The 24,339-nt window shown below is 43.3% G+C and overlaps 4 protein-coding genes across 10 annotated transcripts in view; 1 reads left to right on the top strand and 3 right to left on the bottom strand.

The window, feature by feature from the left end:
- zbtb1 (zinc finger and BTB domain containing 1) overlaps positions 1-3,290 on the bottom strand; it is an 8,954-nt gene extending 5,664 nt beyond the window's left edge. Inside the window, exon 1 of one of the 2 annotated variants that reach the window (XM_061703870.1) lies at positions 3,051-3,290. The gene's annotated coding sequence lies outside the window, so the exon portion shown is untranslated. Of the gene's footprint in view, positions 1-2,447; positions 2,842-3,050 lie in introns of those variants that run through there. The other variant, XM_061703871.1, reaches the window with a different exon arrangement.
- zbtb25 (zinc finger and BTB domain containing 25) lies at positions 2,928-8,134 on the top strand. Of its 3 annotated transcripts, XM_061703874.1 has the most exons (4): positions 2,928-3,146; positions 3,248-3,317; positions 4,752-4,961; positions 6,813-8,134. In XM_061703874.1, exons 3-4 carry the CDS (start codon positions 4,759-4,761, stop codon positions 7,873-7,875), a joined length of 1,266 nt encoding a protein of 421 aa, XP_061559858.1. In that variant the 5' UTR covers positions 2,928-3,146; positions 3,248-3,317; positions 4,752-4,758; the 3' UTR covers positions 7,876-8,134. The 3 variants fall into 3 exon arrangements, with proteins under 3 accessions (XP_061559858.1, XP_061559856.1, XP_061559857.1); XM_061703872.1 differs by having other exon boundaries at positions 3,248-4,961; XM_061703873.1 differs by lacking the exon at positions 2,928-3,146 and having other exon boundaries at positions 3,174-4,560.
- Positions 4,075-16,759, bottom strand: LOC133416749 (C-1-tetrahydrofolate synthase, cytoplasmic-like). 4 transcript variants are annotated; one of them, XM_061703877.1, is made up of 11 exons: positions 15,377-16,265; positions 15,223-15,301; positions 15,081-15,140; positions 13,897-13,950; positions 12,863-12,999; positions 12,680-12,780; positions 10,898-11,034; positions 10,645-10,756; positions 9,804-9,931; positions 9,642-9,712; positions 4,075-7,911 (listed from the first exon to the last, which is right to left on the bottom strand). In XM_061703877.1, exons 1-10 carry the CDS (start codon positions 15,466-15,468, stop codon positions 9,650-9,652), a joined length of 963 nt encoding a protein of 320 aa, XP_061559861.1. In that variant the 5' UTR covers positions 15,469-16,265; the 3' UTR covers positions 4,075-7,911; positions 9,642-9,649. The 4 variants fall into 4 exon arrangements, with proteins under 4 accessions (XP_061559861.1, XP_061559862.1, XP_061559863.1 ...); XM_061703878.1 differs by having other exon boundaries at positions 4,075-9,712; positions 15,377-15,470; positions 15,776-16,265; XM_061703879.1 differs by lacking the exon at positions 15,377-16,265 and adding an exon at positions 16,684-16,759 and having other exon boundaries at positions 4,075-9,712.
- Positions 16,353-24,339, bottom strand: cep43 (centrosomal protein 43). The gene is made up of 13 exons (XM_061703875.1): positions 24,043-24,339; positions 23,361-23,414; positions 23,219-23,273; positions 23,018-23,106; positions 22,743-22,883; positions 22,596-22,631; positions 22,357-22,520; positions 21,766-21,875; positions 20,912-20,989; positions 20,790-20,829; positions 20,100-20,187; positions 19,824-19,948; positions 16,353-16,838 (listed from the first exon to the last, which is right to left on the bottom strand). The coding sequence occupies exons 1-12, from the start codon at positions 24,124-24,126 to the stop codon at positions 19,871-19,873; spliced, it is 1,017 nt and encodes a 338-aa protein (XP_061559859.1). The 5' UTR covers positions 24,127-24,339; the 3' UTR covers positions 16,353-16,838; positions 19,824-19,870.

The following is a 24,339-nucleotide window of genomic DNA, read 5'->3' as shown; positions in this document are numbered from 1 at the left end:
CTCCCTCTCTCATACTCTCTCAAGAAACTTAAGAAATGGTGTCTGTATTCACCAGGAGAAAGCGCTCCTTGTCTCCAGGTACGTCTGGCGCGAATTAAACAAATTTGTGTCCGGTGTGTACAACACTCCCGCAGTCAAGCTCCATAGGAGAACAGCGATCCAAGGAGAGCAAAGCTTATTTACATACTGAATATTAATCAGAAAGGGGCAGCCTGGGCATTTCCAACCCCAAGTTATCTGGCAAACCCAATAAAACGATTATTCATTTTATTTGTAAAAGGTGTAGCATGGGACCTTTACAGTGCGCGTCTGAGTCACCCCAAATGAAGTACAGCTGTTCTCGTAGACATTTCCTGATTGTTTTTTTGTGCCAGCGCTGATTGTTGTTTGGAACTGTTCATAAGTCCTTCCACCTTGACTAAGCTGAAGAAAAACAGTCTAAAACCATGATGGCGCCAGCACCATGCTTCACTTTTGGGTATGGTGTTCTTTTTGAGTGCTGACCCTTTGGAATTCTGACCAAAAAGTTACATTCATCAGACCAAAACACCTTTTGCCACATGCGTTTGAGAGATTTTTTTTTTTTTTTTTTTTTTTTTTTTTAAAGTGTGTTTTTGCAAAAAATACGGCCAGCTTGCATGTTTTTCTTTGTAAACTAAGGGCCTTCTTGTACCATCATGTATCATACATAGTGTGGTAGATTGGAGTCTGCATGTGAACAGCTGAGCGGGAGTGGTGGCCTACAGCAGCTACTTGTGAGTGTTTTTATTTTGTATTTGTGTGTTTGACTGTTTGCCCCATTCAATAAACAGCTGGAAGTGCATCAGCGACTGTGGCTCTCCATGCCCATATGAGGGGTCACTAATGTACAGTTCCTTAATTGCTTCTTTTTTTTTCCTCCCTTCCGCGGCGGCGACAACTTCACGGAGCAATAATGACAAGAGTCATTTATAAGAATCTACCGCTGTCATCTCATCTCAAGCGAGCGTCCATAAATATTCGTTTGTGGTGCCACTGGTGGATGCAGCATTTCATTACTATGCCACTGAAATACATTTGTCAATTAATGTAGCATTGACATGGGCAAACACAAATAGCCCCCCCACAAATTGACCCCCCACGCTGGCAATTTAGCCAAACATTATTTTCAGAAACTAATGCCAACACTGCAGCTGTGCCTACTTTTTGGCTTTGATATAATAGCACACTTTTGCATTTGGGGTAAGGTGGCGTGTTAACTTCCAGTCGCAAGGCAAACACATAGTGACAACATAGGAAACATGTTGAAACACAAATCCGAGTTGACGCTGAACATAGCGGCACACCGCACTGGTGGCTGGAGGAACTCTCCCTTCGTCTTTAAAAAGTCAAAAAATGTTTGATGAAATTTCAACTTGAAAAGGTACCAGAATCCCAGCCACACAGTTACACGAATGACTAAGGCAGCGGTGTCAAACTCATTTTTGTCGTGGGTCACATTGTAGTTATGGCTTCCCTCGGAGGTCCGTTATGACTGTGAACCCATATAAAATATTGTCTCATATAATGACATATACCCAACAAATTGATGGATAACACGTTTTAAAATCAGAAGCCAATAAAAAAAAATTCAACTATTATTACATATATTCCCAAAAGGTGATTGGAACATAAAATGCTTGCAATATCTCAACATTATACAAGTAAAGACACCAATTTTGGTATTTTCCCAAGAAACATGAAGTCGACACACATGATTTGCTTTCGTGGGCCACATAAAATGATGTTGAGGGCCGGATCTGGGCGCTAGGGCCACCAGTTTGACACCAGTGAACTGTCATATTCTGTCACTGATAGGATTTTAGGAAGACTATCTGCATTTCAGCGACGACCATGCTGCACCTACTTTTCAACTTAATATAACCCGATGCAATCACTGTTTCTGTGAGTTGCGGGTGATTTTACTTTGATAACAAGCTCTAGTTGCCAAAGAGGTCTAGCTGGACAATCACAATTTATACTTTGGCCCCGTGGAAGGCCAGACGAACATTGGGAGGAATTGGGATGAGATGTGTGTGATGTGTACACACTGTAAAAATCTAAAATAACAAATGACTATACCTATTAAACAACCCCACGTTATCACACATTTAACGAATGAGGTTATTGTTCGGTCATATGGCATCCCGGTAGCTTGAAACAAACTAACACTAAAATCTCATACCCAACCTAACCTTTCCACCGGAAATGCTTCATGTGTTGCCTTTCATATGGTCCATTGGCAACAGTGACATTTCAGAAATAGGCTCGAAACGATAAGTTGGTTGTTTAATTTCACACTTGATGGGTGGGGAGGCACTTCAGAGACTCAACGATTTGTATACAGCACATAAATAAGTCAATATTCCGCAATACGTCCCATTTAAGTACATAATTATAACGTCGTGCATTTAATGTGAAACACTTACAGTGCAAGAATAATAGCAGCTACTTTTCTGACGCACTTTCAATGTGTCGCGCTTCCTTACACCGGAACAAAAATACTCCGAGCCGCTTGTTAGCTTCACTCTGAAGCAAACAAGTTGAATTTCAACGAAGAGGATATTTTAGGGGGCCTGAGCGGGTCGAAGTGTGTCCGATAGGTGGGAGCGCTGAGCGCGGAAGGTGGAAGGGGAAGGGCCCCTCACGGCCCACCTAGCATGCTAAAAGCTAACCATAAGCTAACAAGCGTTTACGCGACCGGAAAACTCTTGAGACTACGCCTGCAAAGTAAATCACAAGTATAAAAATAAAAAGCTAAGGCCAGCGTGGAACGGGCCTATCGGACATACCACACAAGAAATACAAGCATGTAGTGCATCATTAGTGCCACCTAATGGCTGCGAGAAGACACGAAGTAACGCTTGAGCCAGTCAGATCACATTTTACTTTGAAAGCCAAACGGGAAAAGGAGTATGGCGGTGCGATGGCGCAGACGGCAGTATGTCTCCCGCAAACAGCCCCGCCATCCCCGCAATGAACACGCAAAGCAGACCCCCGCCACCGCGCAGCACAACACAACACCGACTTACCGCAAGTCGCCGAGGCCGACGAAGGAGCGCTGAAGTCGGCTAAAGATGAGCGGAGGCTTCGCACAACACGGCGGTTCCTCTGCGGGTGGAAGTCAGGTGGGGGGCTTGGGGGGGGGGGGTGAAGAAGAAGAAAAAGGACAAGAAGCGTATCCTCCTTTCTTATTTTGTTCTTCCTTTCCTTCTTGTTCTTCAACTAGTACCGGATGCAACTTCCGCACAATTCGCCTGTGGATCATGAAGAACAAAATGAAAGACTTCCAGTTTGAAGTAGGCACCTTCAAAATAAAGTTGCAAGGCCGCGCTCGCTCTGTCAACGCTCAAAGTCAACAATCGTTAAAGCTAATATAATCAATATACAGTACATATTTGAGCTCATATTTTATTTTAAATACATTTTACTTTATTTTCATCTTTATTGGCCAAGTATGTTGAAAACACACAAAGAATTTCTCTCCTCCAGTACGATGGCAAACAAGACACCATGACATAATATACATTTAGGACATAAAACACAAGTACAGAGTCGTTGAGCAAGGAAAGGGTACCAGTAATGTGGAGATGCAAGTGATGCAGTCGTACTGTTTATACTTGGAATATTATGAGAAAAGGGTCATTTATGAGAATTAGTTGAAATATGAGAAAGAAGTCGGGAAAAAAAAAACGGGAGGAAAATTATTTTTAGGGCGAAACACTTTTAGTATTACAAAAATAAGATATGAATATTATGACAAAAAAAAGAGTTGCTATTATATTCCAAAGACACTTACTTACACACATAGCTTAATAGAAGACTGAATTGTGCATAGGTGTGAAAGCGTGGGTGTGTGTGCGTGCGCTTATGTGTTTAAAACTGTGCCCCGCTGTCAAAACCCCTGGCCACAGCATGGCATGGCGTCCCCACTAAAATTGCTTTACAACCGCCACTAAACACAGTTGCATTTTCCCCTTTGCCAAATGCTCAGGTTACAGTTGTGCCATTGGACAGTTGTCCACTTCAAAATAAACTATTACTTTCGTACATGCAGAAATGACTTCTGATACTTTTTTTTTTTTTTCAAAAAGTCACACTTGTCACAAGAAACAATGTACCTGTATATCATATTTGTATACCTGATTTTTTTTTGGGCCATATTCATCACGCTTGAACTTTTCATATCATCAAGCCAATTTGGGTTTCTCACAAAGACAACCAAAGTAAATACAAAATGCAGTTTCTAAATAAAAATGTCATTTATTAAGGAGGGGATTCAAACCTAAAGTAATCTCCCCCTGAACCGAATAAGTGGTTGTTCCACCTTTGGCATCAAGCTCAATATCTGTCCATAATTCATGTGTTGTGATTGACAGCACACTCCAGTCCAAGGTGTTGTTTTTGATAAGGTAGGGCGCATTGCCCACGTGACCATCCGCGTCCTCTCGCGAGACGTGACGCAGTTCGGCGCACAAACAATCATCCTCATCCTCGTCTTCTCCCGACTCCTGCTCGCTTGCTCGCTAGGATCCTTTTGCGGTAAGGCATCAATCCATCGACGCCCTAATGCGCGTGCGTGAATGACGGCGTGCACGCCGCCGTATCGCGAATGGGCTGGGACGACGGGACGTGCGCGTGTGTAAATGTGCGTGCGTGCGGCTTGACAAAAGGTGTGTGAGATATGCAAATGTGTGGCGTGACGTGGCGCGGGTTTCCATGCGTGCGCTCAGGTCTGCGATGGAGGCTTCGTCGGTGCCGGTGCCGGTGCCGGTGTCGGCCGCTCACAGTCTGCTCCTGCTGCAGCAGCTCAACGTGCAGCGCGAGTTCGGCTTCCTGTGCGACTGCACGGTCGCCATCGGGAACGTTTACTTCAAAGCTCACCGGGCCGTCCTCGCCGCCTTTTCGAACTACTTCAAGATGATCTTCATCCACCAGACCAGGTGACACACACACACTCACACACCTGCACTTGGGAATGCCTCCCTTGTCACCATACAGCGGTGCCTTTGAGATATGCGTTGAATTCGTTCCGTGACCACGCTCGTAACTCAGTTCACTCGTATTTCAAATAATATTTCCCACAGAAATTAAAAATGTCATTAATCCAGAGGCTGCGGAATGAGGAGGGGGGTCACTGTGGGCCATTAACACCTAAATTTTCACACCCCTTATTTATTGCACTGTGTGGAGTCTATATGTTGCTTATCAGTTGCATAATTACATGCAGCAACCCATCGACGAGTAAAATGAACAATATGCATTTGAGCATGGTTGTTGTCTTTGTTGAAAGTCGTCCCTGCGCACTGTGCCCCCACCTCCCACTCCAGAAGTTGTTCCTCCGCCTCTGCATTAATCCATTCCAGGCCCCCTGTCAAAACAACAAAAATTGTTGTATTGTGTTTAGTAAAGGAATACAGCGTTCCCCCGCTATAACCCGGTTCACCTATCGTGGATTTAGTGCATTGCCGATTTTTTTTTTTTCATATCACGCCTAATTCGCCATATCATGTGATTTTGAGTGTATGCTCTAATTATTTTCTGGTAAAATAAACACTTCCTAGCCTAAAACATTTTTAAAAAATTGAAAAACATTCATTAAAACATATTGCAAGGAATAAATGTTTGAGATTATAAAAGGTGTTTAAGAGTATAGGAAGTGTTTAAAATAGTATGGCAGAGATTAATACAAGTGTGGGGAAGATTAATAAATCTGGGGGGGGGGGTTCATACAGCTTTAAAATGGGTATAAATAGTAAAAAAAATGTGGTTGATACGGAGTTCACTTATTGTGGGGGTCGTCCCGAACCTAACCCCCGCGATAATCGAGGTATTACTGTAGAGCACGCTATAATATTTTACTTCATAAAATCATCATTAAATAGAATTTTAAAATTTTGCCACACAATATGTTGAATGCTGCTCCTTCTGTTGTGCCTGCCGTGGCCACCTAGGGGAAGTATAAGACAGAGAAATTGACATACTGTTCATTGTTCTCGGCAGTCCTTGCCTCATTGGAGCAGTCAATCATATTGCACCGTGGCGTGTCCTGCCTAGAACACAAGTGGGATTCATAATAACGCCTCAACTCCTCTAGTACAGCATGAATGTTAGTCATTCTATGCAAAAGATAAAGGATATATGAATGTAAGTGCTGTTGTATTGTCAGTTTATGCGTTGTTGCCATCTTTAAAGTTATGCAATTAAATTTTTTTGTGTACAATGTATACTTGAAAAAAAATCTGTTTAGTTGCGCTTCAAATAAATAAGGTGTAATTCTGTTCGTTTTATGTTTTGTTTTAGAGTAAACCTCAAGTGTGAGTAGCATTAAACATCTTAAAACCTCCTTTTTTAAAGAATTTGCCATACTGCTGCTTGATGTGAGGTCAGTTGAGTTAACTGCTACCATACAGCGCTCGTATCTCAAGTTTGCACTCTCAAATCAAATTACAAAATCGGTCAAACAATGGCTCGTATCACGAAAAACTTGTAAGTCAGGTCACTCATATCTCAAGGCACCACTATATATAAAAATTCTTGTATGGGGTTAGGGAATTAGTGAATGATTCCCAACACAGCTTTAGCCACATCTTGAGCATTAGCGACATGGGTAGCATCAGAAATGCTTGAAGCAACAAGTTAGTCTGATGTTAAAAGTCGTATTAGATCAGTATTTTTGCTAGCATTGCGGCATCAGTTTTGATTGACAGGTGATGATGAACTTTGTTGACAGAATTATTATCGTGTGTGTGTGTGTGCGTGCGTACGTACATATGTACATTTGCACGTGTCAGCGAGTGCATCAAAATCCAGCCCACCGATATCCAGCCCGACGTGTTCAGCTACCTGTTGCACGTGATGTACACAGGGGCGTGCCCCAAACAAGCCGTGGAACCGACGCGTCTGGAAGACGGCATCAAGTTCCTGCACGCACACCAGCTGTGTCGCAAGAGCGGTGAAGGTCCTGGGGCCGGGGCGGACACCGCCGTCACAGACACCGTGCGCATGTCCAACCTGTACGGCATCCAGATCTCCTCCCAGGTGGCCGGCAAGGAGGCACCGGCTACCGCCGGTGCTGAGCCGGGAACACGGGCGGGGCGCGCCCACTCGCAGCCATCGCTCACCGTGGGTTTGGAAGGTGACCGATCGGACGGTCACGCCTCTTTGCCACAGGACGACTTGGACATCTCCGCCGCCATCAAGCAGGAGCGTCCAGACGACGAGGTAGCGGGAACGGGGTCTCCCCCTCAGGAAAGTGCGGTATCCAAAGAGCGGGCACCGGCCCTGGCGTGTCCCCGTTGCGGCCATCGCTGCGCGTCACCCGAGCGGCTGCGCCAGCACCTGTTCAGCCATGCCCTCCACCCCGCCCTCTTCATGGAGGGGCTGTCGCACGAAAGCGGCGGTCTCGACAATGACGAGGCGGCCGGTGAGCGTCTGGACGCCGACCGCCTCGAGGAGGCGCTGCGGCAGAGTCGGGCACTTGCCGCCCAGCTGGCGGCGGAGCTCAGGAGGAGCCGTGTGGGGGCGGCAGAGGGGGCGGGACTGAGCGCTGCCCCAGCTGCTGCCGCCCACTCCCGCAAGCGCAAGATGGCGTGCGCTGTGTGCGGTGTGCGCTTCTCGCACAAGAGTCAGCTTCAGGAGCACATGTATGCGCACACCGCCAAGCCGCCAAGACTGCACCGCCACAGCCAGCTCTTCCATAGCTCAGCCCACTTCTGTCCGGAAGGGGGTGGGGTCTCGACCAACGACACCCTCCTGGAGGTCAGCAGGGACGCACACGACAACGGGAGCTCCGCCTACTCGCTCGACTCAGAAATCTCGCAGGAGAGCGGTGGCGACGGCGGGCGCGGCGAGTGACGCTGGGACGAGCGGGTGACACTTCCTGTTGATATGCTGTGACAAGAAGTCAAACAGTGACTTTTACTGATAGACGCTCTCATCGTTTTGTCTTCTGTGTGGTTTTCAAAGTAAAAGCTCTGATCAAACACGCTCGTGTTGCTGCTTTTATTTTGATTTACAAACCCCAATTCCAATGAAGTTGGGATGGTGTGTAAAACGTAAATCAAAACAGAATACAACTATTTGCAAATCCTTTCAACCTATATTCAAATAAATACACGACAAGACAAGACAAGACAAAGACAATATATTAAATTTTCGAACTGGGGAAATGTTTTTTTGTTGGTTTTTTTTGCAAATATTCTCTCATTTTAAATTTGATGCCTGCAATACGTGCCTAAAAAGCTGGGACAGGGGCAACAAAAGACTGGGAAAGTTGATAAATGATCAGAAAACACCTGTTTGGTAAACAGGTTAATTGGAAACAGGGGAGTGTCAGGGTTGGGTATAAAAGGAGGATCCCCAAAAGGCTCAGTTGTTCACAAGCAGGGATGGGGTGACGTTCACCACTTTGTGAAAAACTACACGAGAAAATAGTTTCAGAAGAACGTTTTTCAATGTGCAATTGCAATACATTTAGGGAGTTCATCATCTGCGGTCCATGATATGATCAAAAGATTCTGAGAATCTGAGGAAATCTCTGCACTTAAGCGGCAAGGCCGAAAACCAACATTGACTGCCTGTGATCTTTGACCCCTCAGACAGCACTGCATTAAAAACTGGCATCCTCATGTAAAGGATATTGTCACGTGGGTTAAGGGACACTTCAGAAAACCATTGTCATTCAACACTCTTCGTTGCTACATCTACAAATGCAAGTTAAAACTACCAATGTAAAGCGAAAGCCATGTATCAACAACACCCAGAAACATCACTGGCTTCTCTGAGATGGACTGACGCAAAGCAGAAAAGTATGCTGTGGTCTGACAAGTCCACATTTAAAATTGTTTCTGGAAATCATGGATGTCGTGTCCTCTGGGCCAAAGAGGAAAAGGACCATTGTTTTCAGCGCAAAGTTCAAGGCCAGCAAGGTCTGTGATGGCATGCGGGTGTGTTAGTGCCCATGGAATGGGTAACTTGTACATCTGTAAAGGGACCTTTGATGCTGAAGGGTAGATACAGGTTTGGGAGCAACATATGCTGCCATCCAAGCAATGTATTGTTCACCGACGTCCCTGCTTATTTCAGCAAGCCAATGCCAAGCCACTTTCTGTATGTCACAACAGCATGGCTTGGCAGTAAAAGAGGGAGAGTACTAAATTGGCCTACCAGCAGTCCAGACCTTTCTCCGACTGAAAATGTGTGGTGCATTATGAAGCACAAAATATGACAACGGAGACCCCAGACTGTTGAGCAACTGTATGTATGTATAAAAATTATATATATATATATATATATATATATATATATATATATATATAAAATTTCCCCGCCGATTGACGAGGGATCGGTTAAAAAATAAGTGTGAATATGTGGGGAACTAGTAATTTGTGAGTAGGGAAATGAGTGTATGTACGCATCTTAAATCTACAGACGATGAGAGGATGGAAACTGTAAACGTAAACGCTGTTTTGTTTTCACGGAAGATGATGGAAACTGGAAACGTAAAAGCTGCTTTGGTTTGACAGTTGCTACGGCAACGTCCACCTCCATCATCTTCATCATCAAACAGATTGTGTTGATTTTAAGAAACTCTGCGGACGTGAAACTTTTATTTTTGAAACCTGCAGTGTCAGAGGGAGCGTCTGGCGGCGGCCATGTTGGCGAGGACACGCTGAGCACTGAGCACTGTGTTCTACAGCAAAACACACAAAAACAATGTCAGCGTTTACAGTTCCTGGCCGGCGCCTCCTGTAGTTATGGGCGATACGACACTGCAGTCGTACCTGGATGAGCATGGCCACTGTCATTGGGCCTACCCCTCCGGGAACCGGAGTAATGAATCCAGCTCTCTGATAGGCTGAGGTGTAGTGGACATCGCCAACCACACGCTTGCCACCTGGCTTGCTTTCATCTGGCACCAAAGAGGGAAAATTTTCAAGATTTTGTTAATTTTTAAAAGCGACAAACAAGCCAGGTCATTCATAGGTGACATTAAAAAAAAGAAGTGTAAATACAATATGTAAAACATTTCCTTTAAATAATAAATTATTATTCATCATCCTTATTTAATTTGATTAACCAATGCTGGAATGAAATAGAAGTATGTTAAATATATATGTGTGTAATTTTGTGAACTAATATTGTTTGATTATTTACAATATATTAAATCACCAATTATTTAATGAAATAAAGTAATAAAATGAATGAAAACATTTCTATACACATTTATTGGAAAAAAACAGCTAAATTAATGAAAAGTTGTTTTCAATAAAATTCATTCTTATTTTCAAAATGTATTATTTCTAATTTACTATAATTATTTAATGAAATAAAATGTCTGTGATTGGCTGGCAACCAGTTCAGGGTGTACCCCGCCTCCTGCCCGATGATAGCTGGGATAGGCTCCAGCACGCCCGCGACCCGAGTGAGGAGAAGCGGCTCAGAAAATGGATGGATGGATAGAAATAAAATGTTTTAAATGTATACAGAACTTATCTTGGTATTTTAATATAAAGGTTACAATTAACAAATTATTCAATGAGATAATATAACAATATAATAATAAAAAGAATTAATTTGTGATGTCACACCCCCACATCATCCCATGATCACGTCACCCCTCACCTGGCACGTGATTGATCCCGCAGTCGATGACCACGCAGCCCTCCTTCAGCCAATCGCCTCTCACCATCTCCGCTCGCCCCGCCCCCACCACCAGGATGTCAGCCCTGCGCACCTGGAATCATAAAATACATCATTTCCATCATCATCATCATGACATTATCATCTTCATCAGCACCAACATTATCATTGTCTTGATCATCATCATCATCATCAACATCATTGTCATCCTCCTCGTGCCCCTCGTCTTCCTCACCTCTTCGGGGATGTTGTGCGTCTTTGAGTGACAGGTGGTAACAGTGGCATGATTCCACAGCAGCAGGTCGTGCATGGGCGCGCCAACAATCTTACTGCGACCAATCACCACCGCGTGTTTGCCAGCCACGCTCACACCTGCACGCGCACACCAAACTAATACGTAACTATATGAATAATAACCATACATCTCGATATTTAGAGCAGAGTAGCGCCTTCTTAGCAAAACAAACTGACAAACTCAGCAAAAATATTTGATCAAATACAGTAGGAGCATCATATGGTATCAAATTGGATCAAACGTATTGGCATCATATTGGAATATATGAATACTAATACTATGTACTGTTGAATAATTGTATGACATTATGTTCTGTGATATTTGTGACATAATCATAGGGGGTACACGAAGACTGCAGGGTTGCTGCAGGGTTGCTGGCTGCTCCCAATAGGTTTTTTCCTCTTGGGTTTCAATGTACACTTTTAATATATTGTATAGTCTGCAGTGGAACCTGGGCTTTCATGATCAAGCCATTCCAGAAAGTCTGACTAAAACCTAATTGTACGAAATCCAAAGCAATATTTTCAATAGGACACAATGTAAATTCAACTAATCCGTCCCAGACACCCAAGAATATTAACAAAAATTACATTTTCATGGGAATAACTATATAGCTTTACATACAAAATCAGGGTGAAATAATGTAAATTACTAATGAAGTGAGTAAATGAATATTTAACCTAACTTTTAACTTTTTTGAAGACTTGACGGCCTATAGTGAGGAGGGTAGAGAGGGGAGCCATTCTTTTGAGTTCTTTTTTTAATCCGGTATATTTGCATTTCCGCACTCTGCAAAACAGGTGAAAGCACATCCTACCAGCTCAAGTCAATGTCAAAGCTTGTTATTTCCTTGATTCCACTCGGAAGCCATTTGTTATTGCAAATCAAGGAAATAACAAGCCTCCCGCTCTGCTTGGCAATACTTGGACAGGTTGGGGCAACAGCCGCGTAACATCCTGTCAAAAGTCAGGCCTTAAAAATAAAAGCACGCCAGTATAATAACTACGGTGACCTATCTAGCAGTTGCACTCAAACTATTTACTATTTCTTTAGTAACTGTGACTATGAAATAAGCCACCATGTGGCCCAATAAAGTGTACTAAAACGGTGTTATTATACTGCAAGCTTTTGTTTTGACAGGATGAGTTCCACAAAACTTGCATTGTGGAATATGCATTGTTGTCTCTTGAACCCTTTCTACACAACTAACAAAATGCTTTGGATTTACGCACATCAATTCCAGGAAATGAATAGCCAAGTCAAGCATTTTTTGGTACGAAAATAAGCATGTGTACGAAAACCCCGTTAAAATTTAGACCAAGAAAAACCAAATTATACCAAAACTAGGGCATACGAAAACCAAGGTTCTACTGTTTTACTATTTAGTATAGTAGATTAATCCATAGAACAATACATTTCAATAATCCATCCATTTTCTTTACCATTTATCCTCACTAGGGTCGCGGGCTGCTGGACCCTATCCCAGCTATCTTCGGGCGGGAGGCAGGGTACACCCTAAACTGGTCGCCAGTCAATCGCAGGGCACATTTCAATAATGTCTAATTATTTTTCTTCAATGTATTTATTATCACGGGCCCATGGTGGTGTAGTGGTTCTCATCGTTGACTTTTGTGCAACTGGTATAATCACAGCATCCGATCGCCCTGTGACTGACAGTAGAGCGTGTGTCCGTGCATGTGTGTGCATTAGTTTGCGTGCAACCTGTCTGTCTGATGAGTTCCATGCATCCATTGGGGGTGCAGGGGAGGAAGCAGTTGTTCAAGTCCCCGCGAGACAACTTCCCCGCATTGATGCAACTCAGGCTACACACACACAGGTAAAGTGTTTATAATGATGATGACAGAAATTCATCTAATAATTTTTCAGTTTTGCAAAAATTCTGACCCGTCTACATCTTTGAGTGGAGAGACAGCATTGGTGACCATCTCCACGTCCATGTGGTTGATGGAATCCAGAGGAAGTTGCACAATGAGGCCGTGCACGGATACGTCCTCATTGACCGACATGATGGTCCGTAGAACCTGAGGAAGCCCCCGGCAAACACATGCTCAACGACTCTGGTTGCATGACTTTTGACTTGAGTGAGGTAACTGCTAACAGGGATAAAAGTTAACAATGTTAGAAGCTAATTGCAAACTAGGATGAACACTAACCACCGTAATAACTGTTAGCAAAGGTAAACACAGGGGAGATGAAAGCCAACTATGCCAAAATGCTAGTTGAGGCAAGTGAGTTAAGTTAAACAGAAGATGAAAGCTGACTGCGCTCAATGCTCTGACGAAGGCTGAAGTGTCAGGTGAAACTGTCAGCCAGTAAAGAGAGCGTTTCTTTATTCCCCAAAAAACATTTGTCTGAACACAAGAAATCTGAAACTTTTGCGCTCAAAGCTGATTGCGATTAAAACAAACTGGGGAATGGCTAAACTGCCGAGCCAGGTTATCACTGAGGTGAAATCTTGGCGGCATGAAAGCTAACTGTGTCAAGGGCTAATTGAGATCAAAGACAAGTAAGCTAACTGGGTTCCTTATTTTATTTGCTTTGCCATGTCTGCTAGCTAGCTACAATTTTAAGTAATTTTAGAAAGTTTACAAAGTCTATTAGTTTATTTGCTTGTTTATTTGTTATGTGCAACACACAAACATGAGACAAAGGCGATTTATTGCTTTAAATGTTTTATCAGAAGCGCTCAGTCTCAACCCTTGTCCACAGAAGGCTAACACAAGTACACTGAGTGCAAATACATGTTTGGACTGAGCAAGCTTGTTTGGCCACTTGACTATTTTGATTTCTGCCACAGGAACTTGGGACTTGCTTGAAACTTGGAGCTTAAGACTCGAGCTTGAATTCTGACTTGCACATATGTGACTTGTTCCCTCCTCACTCCCGAGAGGAGGACACCAACCAACCATTCAACCCACCTCATCCTGTGTCACCGTGTTGGGCAACCTCACATGTGCTGCATCGATGCCCACCTGCAACAAACAACACACACCGAAGTCAACACACACACACACACACACCAGTGGTTGGGCAGTGCATTAGGTACATGGACCTTCAGTGGGGATTTACCTGACTTAATCCAGCTCTTAATAGCACCACTAACACTTCAAAGTCATTATAGAAACTGTCAATACCATTTTCCCTTGACTTACAACTTTTGTGGAGATGTGAGCCATGACTTGACCAATTTTTTTGGCTTGAGCTACAAGCAACATTTTAAAGATGAGTGCGCTTAAAATCCCCACCTCACGATGGCACCTGCACACTTCACAACTTCCCGCCACCATCAATTCACATGGATTTGCGTACAGTGGAAGGACAATATCAATTGATAGCGCTGGTTTGCCAACCGCCAACAGACCCCATAGAAGAACAACAGGGAAGGACAATGTATTGGATACAGTCGCATTTTGTGCTTGCATTTTCCATGTTTGCACTATGATGTGGTGAGCAAATGTTAGTACTGTGATTTTTTATAGCGTAAAATACTGTAAAGCACTAATATTTCTTATGGAAAAACATGCTTTAACAAACTAAATTTGGGTGTTTTTTTTTTTTTTTTTTTTGTCGGCTGGGCTGGAACTGATTCATTGTATTTCCAAAAAGACAATTTGAGATACGAGGGTTTTCAGACAAGCGTGGTCATGGAAGGACTTGAACTTGTATCTCAAGGCACCACTGTACTACACAAAAATCCATTAGAACAACACGTACATTATATGAATACTCATCTAATAACGACAAACACGTAGACATAAAATTGCATTTCTAGTGAGTACGATGTGTCCATTTAATGTTTTAACGTGTGCAGATCACTACAGATGTGCTTTTCTAGTCCAACTTGGTTGTAACAAGTTTTGCTCTGACGGACAAATGCTGACATTATCAAGAGCTGGCGAATTTGAAATGTGATTGGTTAAAAGTAACAGCCATTCTAATTTAGGTGAAGGGCCTGGGCAGGTTAGAAGATTGACATGGCAGCAAAAGGAGGTTGAAAACTGATTGTATAGGAGAGAGGGGAAAACAATCAACCAATAGACCTTTGGGGAATAGCAATATAATTTCATGGAACAAAATATTCAATTTTATGATGTAAATTCACCTCAGCTGCAGCTTTCATCTTACTGCTGATGTACAAGTTTGAATCTTCTCTGTTTCCCACCTGGAAGCGTGCAAGCACACACACGTCACACAGAGATGTCACATTATGAGGTCACGTGACTGTGGTGTGATTTGAGAACGACCTGTAAAACCAGCAGACTCGGGATGACATTGGACATCTTCATCTTGTCCACCTCCTTCTTCAGCCGCTCCCTCACCAGCCTGAGGACATGTTGAACACTGTTACGGGCAGGCTGAGACATGCTGAAACATACTGCGCGACATGCTGAGACCTACTTGGAAGTTTTATTTCCAGAGATGACGGTTGCTATGGAGCGTCTCCCTCCATAGCAACAAGAGGACGACAGGTGGCGCAGTAAAGTCAACATGACTAACAAGGTGACGACAGCATGTTATGACCTTACACGCTGTATGCTTACACACAACAGTATATCATATCTATGAATGTTCTGAACTTTTTTCTCTTGTCATCATGAGCATGTTTGAGGGAATCAACAGCGCCCCTACTGGTGGCAGCAAATGAATGCACACCGTTTAGACGCCATTGCATCAATCCAGCAATTACAATCAATTTCCATACAATGGCTCAATGAATTACACAGTCAATCGTTTGTTAACATTCAGTCGTCGACTGCAAACGCGAGTGAAGACCGCAAAGACAACGTGGCGTCTTACCTGAGAGACCACCGCACTACTACTGTGTGTAATGATTGACCAGTGTGTGTGTGTGTGTGTGTTTGTGTACGAAAGGTCAGCGAGTAAAAAATTGAACGTTTGAGTACTGAAAATAACTTTACTTTGAAAGAACTGCAATGAGTAACTAGATGAATTAAAAACAGGTACAAGTACATCTCAATAAATTAGAATCTGGTAGAAAAGTCAGTTTATTTCAGTCCTCATATATTCTATAAATTCATGAAACACTTGGAAAATGCTGTTCAGAGGGAAGAATCCTGCCTAATTGGTACATTAAAAATAGATTCCATTCTTTCCTGATTGTTTGTTACATAATGTTGTAGTTCCAAGAGATGGTGAATTTAGGTTTTCATTTTCTGTAAGCTATGCTCATCAAAATTATACATATTTTTTAAAAGATTATGAAGTATTTCAGTGAAGTGAATCTCTGACTTTCACTTTTTGTATTGAACTACCTAAATTCAGCTTTTGAGACTATTCTAATTTATTGACATATACCTGTAAATGAACATAAATTAAAAACAGTTTATTTTTCGTGTCATAAACATGTCTCAGCTCAGAATCAATCATTTTATTTACAGACTCCAGGTCCACAGGTAAACAATACATAGGACACACAATTGCAACCGTCATTTTGGTTTCACTTGAAAACAGAAACAAACAAAACAAACAAAAGTTTAAGTTTGAAAGAACAAAACAAAAAAACAACTGACTACATCCTCCTTCTCTGATTGGATGACAGTCCCGTAGGATGTCCCGCCCCCTGTGCCACTTGACTGCATATTGATCTTTGACCTACCTTCACACACACACACAGGCGCGCGCGCACACAGGCGCGCACGCGCACACACACCCAGTACTAGAATGAGGTCAGATGACATTCTTACACTCCAAGTCGCCGTGACACGCACGCACAGGGGTAGAGTGGCGTGTTGAAAGACGGCCGTCATGGTTACCCCTGATAAGGAGCAGGTGGATGGAATGCGGGTAAGGCACGTCCTGTCAGCAGATGTCCACCTTTAACAAGAAGTGGTCCGTTCAACTAAAAGCAAAGAAAGAAAGACAAAAAAAAGTGATGAAAAGACGACGAATGTCAAAATAAAAGTGTGACACTTGTTTAAGTGTGCTGGACTCTGTCCCAGCTGACTTTGGGTGAGAGGTGGGATACACCCTAGACTGGTCGCCAGTCAATGTCAAGTCAAATACAGACCAGCGACATGTGATGAGGTTCACAGCTGGTGAAGCAATGACATTACAGTAGTAATGGGACATTATTCATTTATTTATTATTTATTACATATGACATTTTTACTATTTCACATTTTGAAACAGATGCGAGCAAGAATCATGGAAGGGGACACATGATTTGGTTGCGCGGGCCGCATAAAATGATGTTTGACCTTTGTCCTTGTGTTTGACACATGTGCCATAATCACAAGCATTAGCAACATGTCAAGATTTCCCAAAAATGCCAGTCTGTCAAAATGCCAAGTCTGGTTGAATTGGCAACTTCAACTTGGGAACCTTGATAGCTCCTAAAAATGTCTACCTAAAATCCCGTTGTAGTGATTCGGGAGTAAGGAATGAGTCTGGCTGAATTGGTCACTACAACTTTTGGACCTAGGTTAAGATCAACGCCTGCCACCGTGGGGGACCTAGGTTCAAGACCCCGACTGGACCATCCACCAACATCCCTCGGACTCACGGCTGTGGTGTCCTTGAGCAAGACACTGAGTGAATGATTGCGATCGCAGCAAACTGCGACTGTAAACATATTCGAAACAGACGCCTGCCAATTACAAGCCTGAACCCAGTTAGCCGCGGTACACACAAAGACAATCGGCCTGTTTTTGTGCCGATTTTGCTTCTTCCCGACCTCGCACGTCAAACAAGTTTAAGTGTTATACGACTATCCTATAAGATTGTCCTGAGGTCTGATCTGTGTTAAGAGCGGATTTGCCCTGATTTTAGGGTCCGAAACCAGTCGGGGCCAACAATCTTAAATAATAAACGTGTTCAATATTTATGATGCAAAGTCTTCATGTGTGTGGGGGAGAGCTGACTTCTCCAGAGTCAAGACGATGTTAATTGAGACGTGAACGGAAACAGCCAATCAAGAAGCACCCAGACTCAAAAAGGGAAATGACTGTGGATAAAAAGAAGCATGTCTTACTCGATGTCCTTTTTTCTTTGTATAAAAGTGGCTTCCCCAGACGGCAAGAAGTATTTTCCAAAGCCAGTCATTTTTTGAGGACAACGCCATTTTACGCGGCTCCCGGGTCGGGGAAACCTTCGGGAACATTCAGGAAACATCGGCGCAAAGCCGGAGGTGTTTTTGTTTCTTCGGTTTTGTGAGGTCACGTGAGATTTAAAGTTTGCCGTTTGAACAGAATCTTTGTGTGTTTGGTGTTCTGTGTTGATACTATCGGACCGCACCACAGACAATACGACCAAAACGTTTAAATGACAGATTTTTTATGTCTGGGGTCTGTAATTGTGGGAAAAATCTTTTTGTGTGTACCAGGCCCTAGTGAGGGACTGTCTTCAATTAACTCAACATCCTAACATGTTTTTGGAATGTGGGAGGAAAACCCCACTTTACACAGGAAGGCCGGAATCGAACCCCGAACCTCAGAACTGTGAGGCAGGCATGCTTACCACTAGTTCGGCGTGCTAACCACTAGTACATATACTGCTGTCTTCATTGTCAAACGTTGAATACATTTTAAAGAATTAAGTCCTTTTCCCATTGGGAGGTCAAGTTAAGGAAGAAGTTGCGAGTAACAAGTGGAGCAGGATGGTCCAGTTCACATCTGTCGCGCCGCCCGGAGACCCGGTGTGACCGGTCGGATGGGCTCGGTTCCGAAAGGCGTATAAAAGAGGAGGCGAGATAGCCGGGAGCGAGCCAGCCAGCGGAGTAGTCGCTTAACTTGCTGCTCATCCTGCCGGTCCACTTGGGTCCCGTCTGCTTTTCTGCGATCCTCCCTGGTCCAGTGGTTCTAGACACTTCAACAGTACTCGGGCTTGTTTGTGAAATGTTTAGGACCACTTGATCCGGGATGGGAACTTTTCATCGATGGTTTTCCATAACAGAGTGCACAAAGGCAGCGGTAAAAATGGCGACACAGTGATTGTGTGAGTAGACTGAAGTGCATTCATCTTTTCTTTTTTACTTGGTTGAAGTTCTATTGTATTGTATTTGCAAGTCTTGTTGTGTTTGGTTTGCTACATATGGAGTACAAAAATGACATAATCACAGCTCTTCACTTCACTTTACTACTTTAGCTCGAAATACAACAATTTGTGCTCACTTGGAAAAAAAAAACAAAATTGTGTTTTTATGCAAATTAAAGTTAGCTTTTGTATTCGTATTTATGTCATGTGACTGTTTCCTTGTGAACAAATGTGCCGTGCTTTACTATTTCCTTAATAAAAGCATGTTTTCAGCCTTCATTCACAGACCTTTAATTTTCATGGGACAAGAAGGAGTTTTGGAATTCATTTGTTCAAATCAAAGTCTAACTTCTGCAAACAGGAAGTAGAGCTGTGCAGGGATTCTAACCCTTTCCACAGATCAGCCAATCGGATGGCTGTTAAAACGGCACAGCTGGTTCTGGCCATTTGGGAAGGTTTGCTTGTCACAGCTGGACTCATTTCATTGCTTCCCGTTTCGACGTCCTGCCTGGTTTGTCCTGAGTGGGGCGCTAGAGGACCATGAGGAACATGGAATCCTTGTTGCTTTTTGTGTTGCTCGGACAACAGCCACCATCATCTCGACAAAATCATATTAAAACGTAGGAAAGTGTGTTGAAATATGTTAAAAATGTGCTTTTTATCATATTCAAAAATCAATGACATTCATATTTAGGTTCCACCATCAAACAACAAGCTTGTAACAAAATGTCAATTAAACACCTTCCAAAATAAAACAGATTTTGATTTTTTGTTTTTTTACTTGCAGTAGGTACCTCATTAGTTGAGTGTCAGTGAAGTGACAAAGTGCGAAGAGAAACAAAATTGGTCTTACTTAAAAGTACACACAGGAAGAACAAGTGGCGGCGTACAGCAGCAACGTCAGGCCACTTCCTCCATGTAGTCCACGCCGACACTGAGGCTCGGTTGGGAGACACTCACGTCCACAGTTTCCTCCAGCTGCCCATGCACGCACCGACATGTAAATAAACACTCAAAGACAAAAATACCCACAGACTCACATCCACAAATACACACAAACACTCTCTCGCTCTCTGACACGCATGCGCACACACACATAAACGCGTTGGACTGGGCCACTGGTGTTCACCTTGTCGCTGTGGTCGGGTCCCTCGATGGATACCTCCTCGATGTCCTCGCTGATGCTCAGGTCGCTCTTGTACAAGTCGGAGCGGTGGCTGAAACGACGACGCATCTTCGTTAGCCTCACATAAGCGGCACATTCGGAAACCGATTGTTCGGGGAAGCTGTTGACATTGGTAGCAAAAGCTGGACTCGCCATTGGCCCAGCAACAAAGCGGGCACGATGAGGGATGACTCATTTGCCTGACTGTCTTTTTTTTTCTCTTTTTAATGAATTGTAGAGCTGCAACAATGAATCAAAATCAACAACTAGTCGATCATCAAATTAATCGACAACTATTTTGATAATCAATTAATCTTTTCAAAACCTTGTTAAACTTCAAATTGTCCATATGCTCGGAATTTTTGCCTCTCATCTAGGCCTGTCACGATAATTACTCTGTCAACCTATTGTTCGATAAAGAAAACGGACACGATAGTTTTTCCAGACTCGATATATTGTTATTGTTGTGATGAGCCAGCACGCAGATCACTCAGTGAGCCGACAGAGTTAGGGAGCTGTGTCATTAGCTGCTAGTGGGCTCATGGAACGCCGGCGGACCGGTACACTCTTGCCGGTGTCGGCTCCTTCTAATACTCTACAGCCTTACACCATGTGCAAGGCAGACATGAACTTCTGGAAGGAAGTCAAGCATACCTGTTGAAGTCGTCGTCGTACTCTATGTCGTTGTCGTCCTCTGTTGGGACACAAAGTGGGATTACAAGCAAATATTTCCCAGCAGACTCTGCCTTGTTGGTGTCAGTGGAAATTGAGTCTACCTAAATGGACCGACGTGCTATGGTCCGCTCTGCTGGGGAGCTTGGCCTCTCGGAATGCTTTCTCTCTGGACATTGATGCTGTGACCAGACAGAAGACATTAGGAGAATTCAGATCCACGCATACCCACTCAAGGTTATTATAGCCAGCAAAAATAACAAAAAAATTACATTGATAAAATTAATACATCAACAAAACAAAAAGGACAACTAACTGAAACGGTCTGTTTACAAAACAAATTAAAATCGATTTTTTTTTTAGAAGATATAAATTTGTTATATTTATTTTGATTCAGACTATTTTACGACAGCTGTACAGCCCTACGGCACATTAAGGCCTGAAGCAATGTGTGGACAAGCTTTATTAAAAAAAATAAAAAATTAAAAAAAGACTAGCATTGATGGCGACGGCAAAGGTTAGGTGAAAGCGGCAGTCCTATTTGGAACTTCTTTGAGTATGATGCTGTCAGAGATAAAAGTGCCTTGTAGTGGCAACAGGTGATATGTGTAGAACTTTGCACAAGGAGGCTGACCGAGAGTACCTAAACACAGTACACATCTGACAAATACTGCATATTAACCCCCCACAAAAAAAAGACAAACTGATAAAAACTAACACAAAACTATTAAACACTATCAAACACATTCTCATTAAATAATTAAAACTAACTTTGAAAACAAGTCAAAATCGAATAAAAAGTAAATCTAATGAAAAATCCCAAACCAATACAACTTCCCAGACACACACACGCGCGCGCGCACACACACACACGCACGAGACAGAGAAAGATTTCAGAGATCAGACGTTATGTTCTCAGGAAATCAAACATCACCATGGGAACCAAAAGGTGGCCGACCTGTTTGACTTTGGCTCCTTTCTGATGCGCTTGCTCCTCCTCCTGGCGTCGTCACCGCCTCCGACAGCGACCCTGCGGGACTCTGTCTGCTATCGCGAGCCTCCACGTGCCTTCGGCAGCAACACCACGTCAACATGTCACATTCAAATCCGATCAAAAGTAAACGCATTGGGCGTCATTGACTTATCAATATGTAGAATAGTCATTACTCACAGCACAATCTCAGCATATACGCAAAATTACCGTTGGATTCATGAGACGGCCATTTTCTTCTCACCACAGCATGTATGTTGGTGAATTAGAATTCATTCTAATTGATAGGCTCGTGCCAGCGATCTGCAATCTGCATAAGCCATGCCCCTATTTCTGTCTGTATTCGTGTCTCAGTCCATTATTGAATGAGTCCGAACGCAGTCACTGAGTTTGGAATCATTCACTCATTCCCTACTCCTGAATTACTACATAGCCATTTTTATATAGTGGACCTAAATAGCTCCCTAAAAGGCCACTAAAAATCTCTTTGTAGTGATTATGGACTAGGGAATGAGCGATTGATTCCGAACACAGCCATAAATATTGTTCGATCCTTACAATCCATACGTCTTTTGCGGCTGAGGTAGCGGGTCATCAAAAAAGGAATCATCCTCATCCTGCTGTTCCAGGTCGACGTGCAGTTTCAGACCCAAATCGTTATCAGGAACGCACGCCTGCTGGTCGAGCTCCTCGCCGCCAGACAATATGGCCGCCGCAGAGTCCTACACACGCACAGGTGAGACGTGATATTTGAGGCTTCCGATCGGGCATGCTGGTGTGACATGACGCACACAGACCTTGTCCGCTCTGACTCCGTTCTCCTCCGACGCCACCTGAAAGTCCAAAGTGCATTCCATCAATGTCAGCGCCACCCACAGGACGAAAGAAGAGATCCATGTCTGCTGATGCTGTTAGCAGAGTTACAAGTTAGTTGAAACCTTCACCTCAGCGGCCATGATGGACGTGGCCTTGCGTTGTCCTCTTTGAACGAGCTCCAACAGCACAGGCGAGTTTGTGTTAAGCTCCGCCTCTGAAAGGCCGAGCTCACCGCACAGCACCTGCCGACTGTCCAGACTGCTCAGGTGCTAACAACAAAGACAAATAGGTCACGTCAGCGGCGTCATGTCACATCGCGTTTATGGCATAACGTAAGCAGCATAGCGTCAAAAGTGTTGCGTCACGTCAGTAGCGTCACAGCGCTGATGTGACGCTGTCTTACCGTGTTGATCTCTGGCTGGAACACAGCCAGACTGAAGTCCAAATGAAACGCACGCATGAAGTCCACAATGAGACTGGCCACTAGACGACCTGAAGACACACAAGCACACACACAAACACACAAGTGTGTCATGCAGTCACTTGACCAATGTGAAACTAAAGGAGTAGAGGAGGAAGGTAGTCCAGGAGAAAGCTAAGTGACCGTCTTTGGTGTTGAGACATTTCTTCAGGTTCTCGTTGACCAGCGGCGTCTTGTTCTGAGGACGGAAGAGAGGCAAACATGTGAAAAAGAAAAGTTCGCCAAGATGGACGCCGGCACGGCACACGTGGAAGTCAGCCGTCACCTCCAGTCGGTCCTGGTCCTCCAAGGCTAGAAAAACGGCAGCCCTCATTTCTGCCTGCAGCAGCACAAACATCACAACAAACTCATTGAGTCATCTTCAAATGTTCAACTCATAACATCTTTTTAGCCAGTTCTTTATCATTCTTAAAAGGCTTTTTCAACATAAAAATGTGTGAGTCAGCATCTATGACACGTTTCTTAGTTGTTCATGAATAAATGTATGTCTTGAGTTTGTTGTTTTATAGTTTGAAGGGTCACATAAGCAAAAAATATTATCGTCAAAGTCAAGTGCTTGACATGTTTCTTTTCACAAAAGGCAGTTTGGTTTTTTTTTTGGTCAAAAAGCTGTGTTGTGGGTGAACAACTAATGTTTTACTGCTAATTACTAAAGAACGGAAAGAGGTAGAAACAATGTTTATCTGGTGAGGGTAAAGAGTCTTTGTTTTATCATGTTCTGTGGTTATTATTGTCAAATGAACACAATATTCCGTGGGTCTTTAAAGATCAATCAAAATACTCTAAAACGACTGGCATTATGTGGAACGGCTGTCAGTCAAAGAGTTAAACACAAAACGTAGGCGGAAACGAGTTTGGAGACTATTCCACTTTCAACTCCTTTTGGTGATGGACTCGCCTGTTAAATGTCAATAAATGAAATAAGAACAGAAATAAAGTTTGCGGACCTTAAGTTTGTTTAGAACTCCGTTGTTTTCCAAGTTCTGGATGAGAAGATCCCTCAGCTCGGTGTCATCATCTGTAGCGGACATCTTCTTCCACCTAACGACGAAAACAAACCAAGACGAAAACAAACTGCGGTAGTCTTCTTCTTCTTCTTCTTCGTCTTCTTCTACTTCTTCTTCTTCTTCTTCTTCTTCTTCTTCTTCTTCTTTTCCTTTTTACGGCAGTTGGCAACTAGCTTGATGGTACATTACCGCCTCCTTCTGTTCCTATTTTGGAAGTCTCTTGACTCCATCCATACA

The sequence above is a fragment of the Phycodurus eques genome, chromosome 18, assembly GCF_024500275.1.
Source record: "Phycodurus eques isolate BA_2022a chromosome 18, UOR_Pequ_1.1, whole genome shotgun sequence".
In the NCBI taxonomy this organism is placed as follows: Eukaryota; Metazoa; Chordata; class Actinopteri; order Syngnathiformes; family Syngnathidae; genus Phycodurus; species Phycodurus eques.
This window is presented reverse-complemented; position numbering and strand designations above follow the sequence as displayed.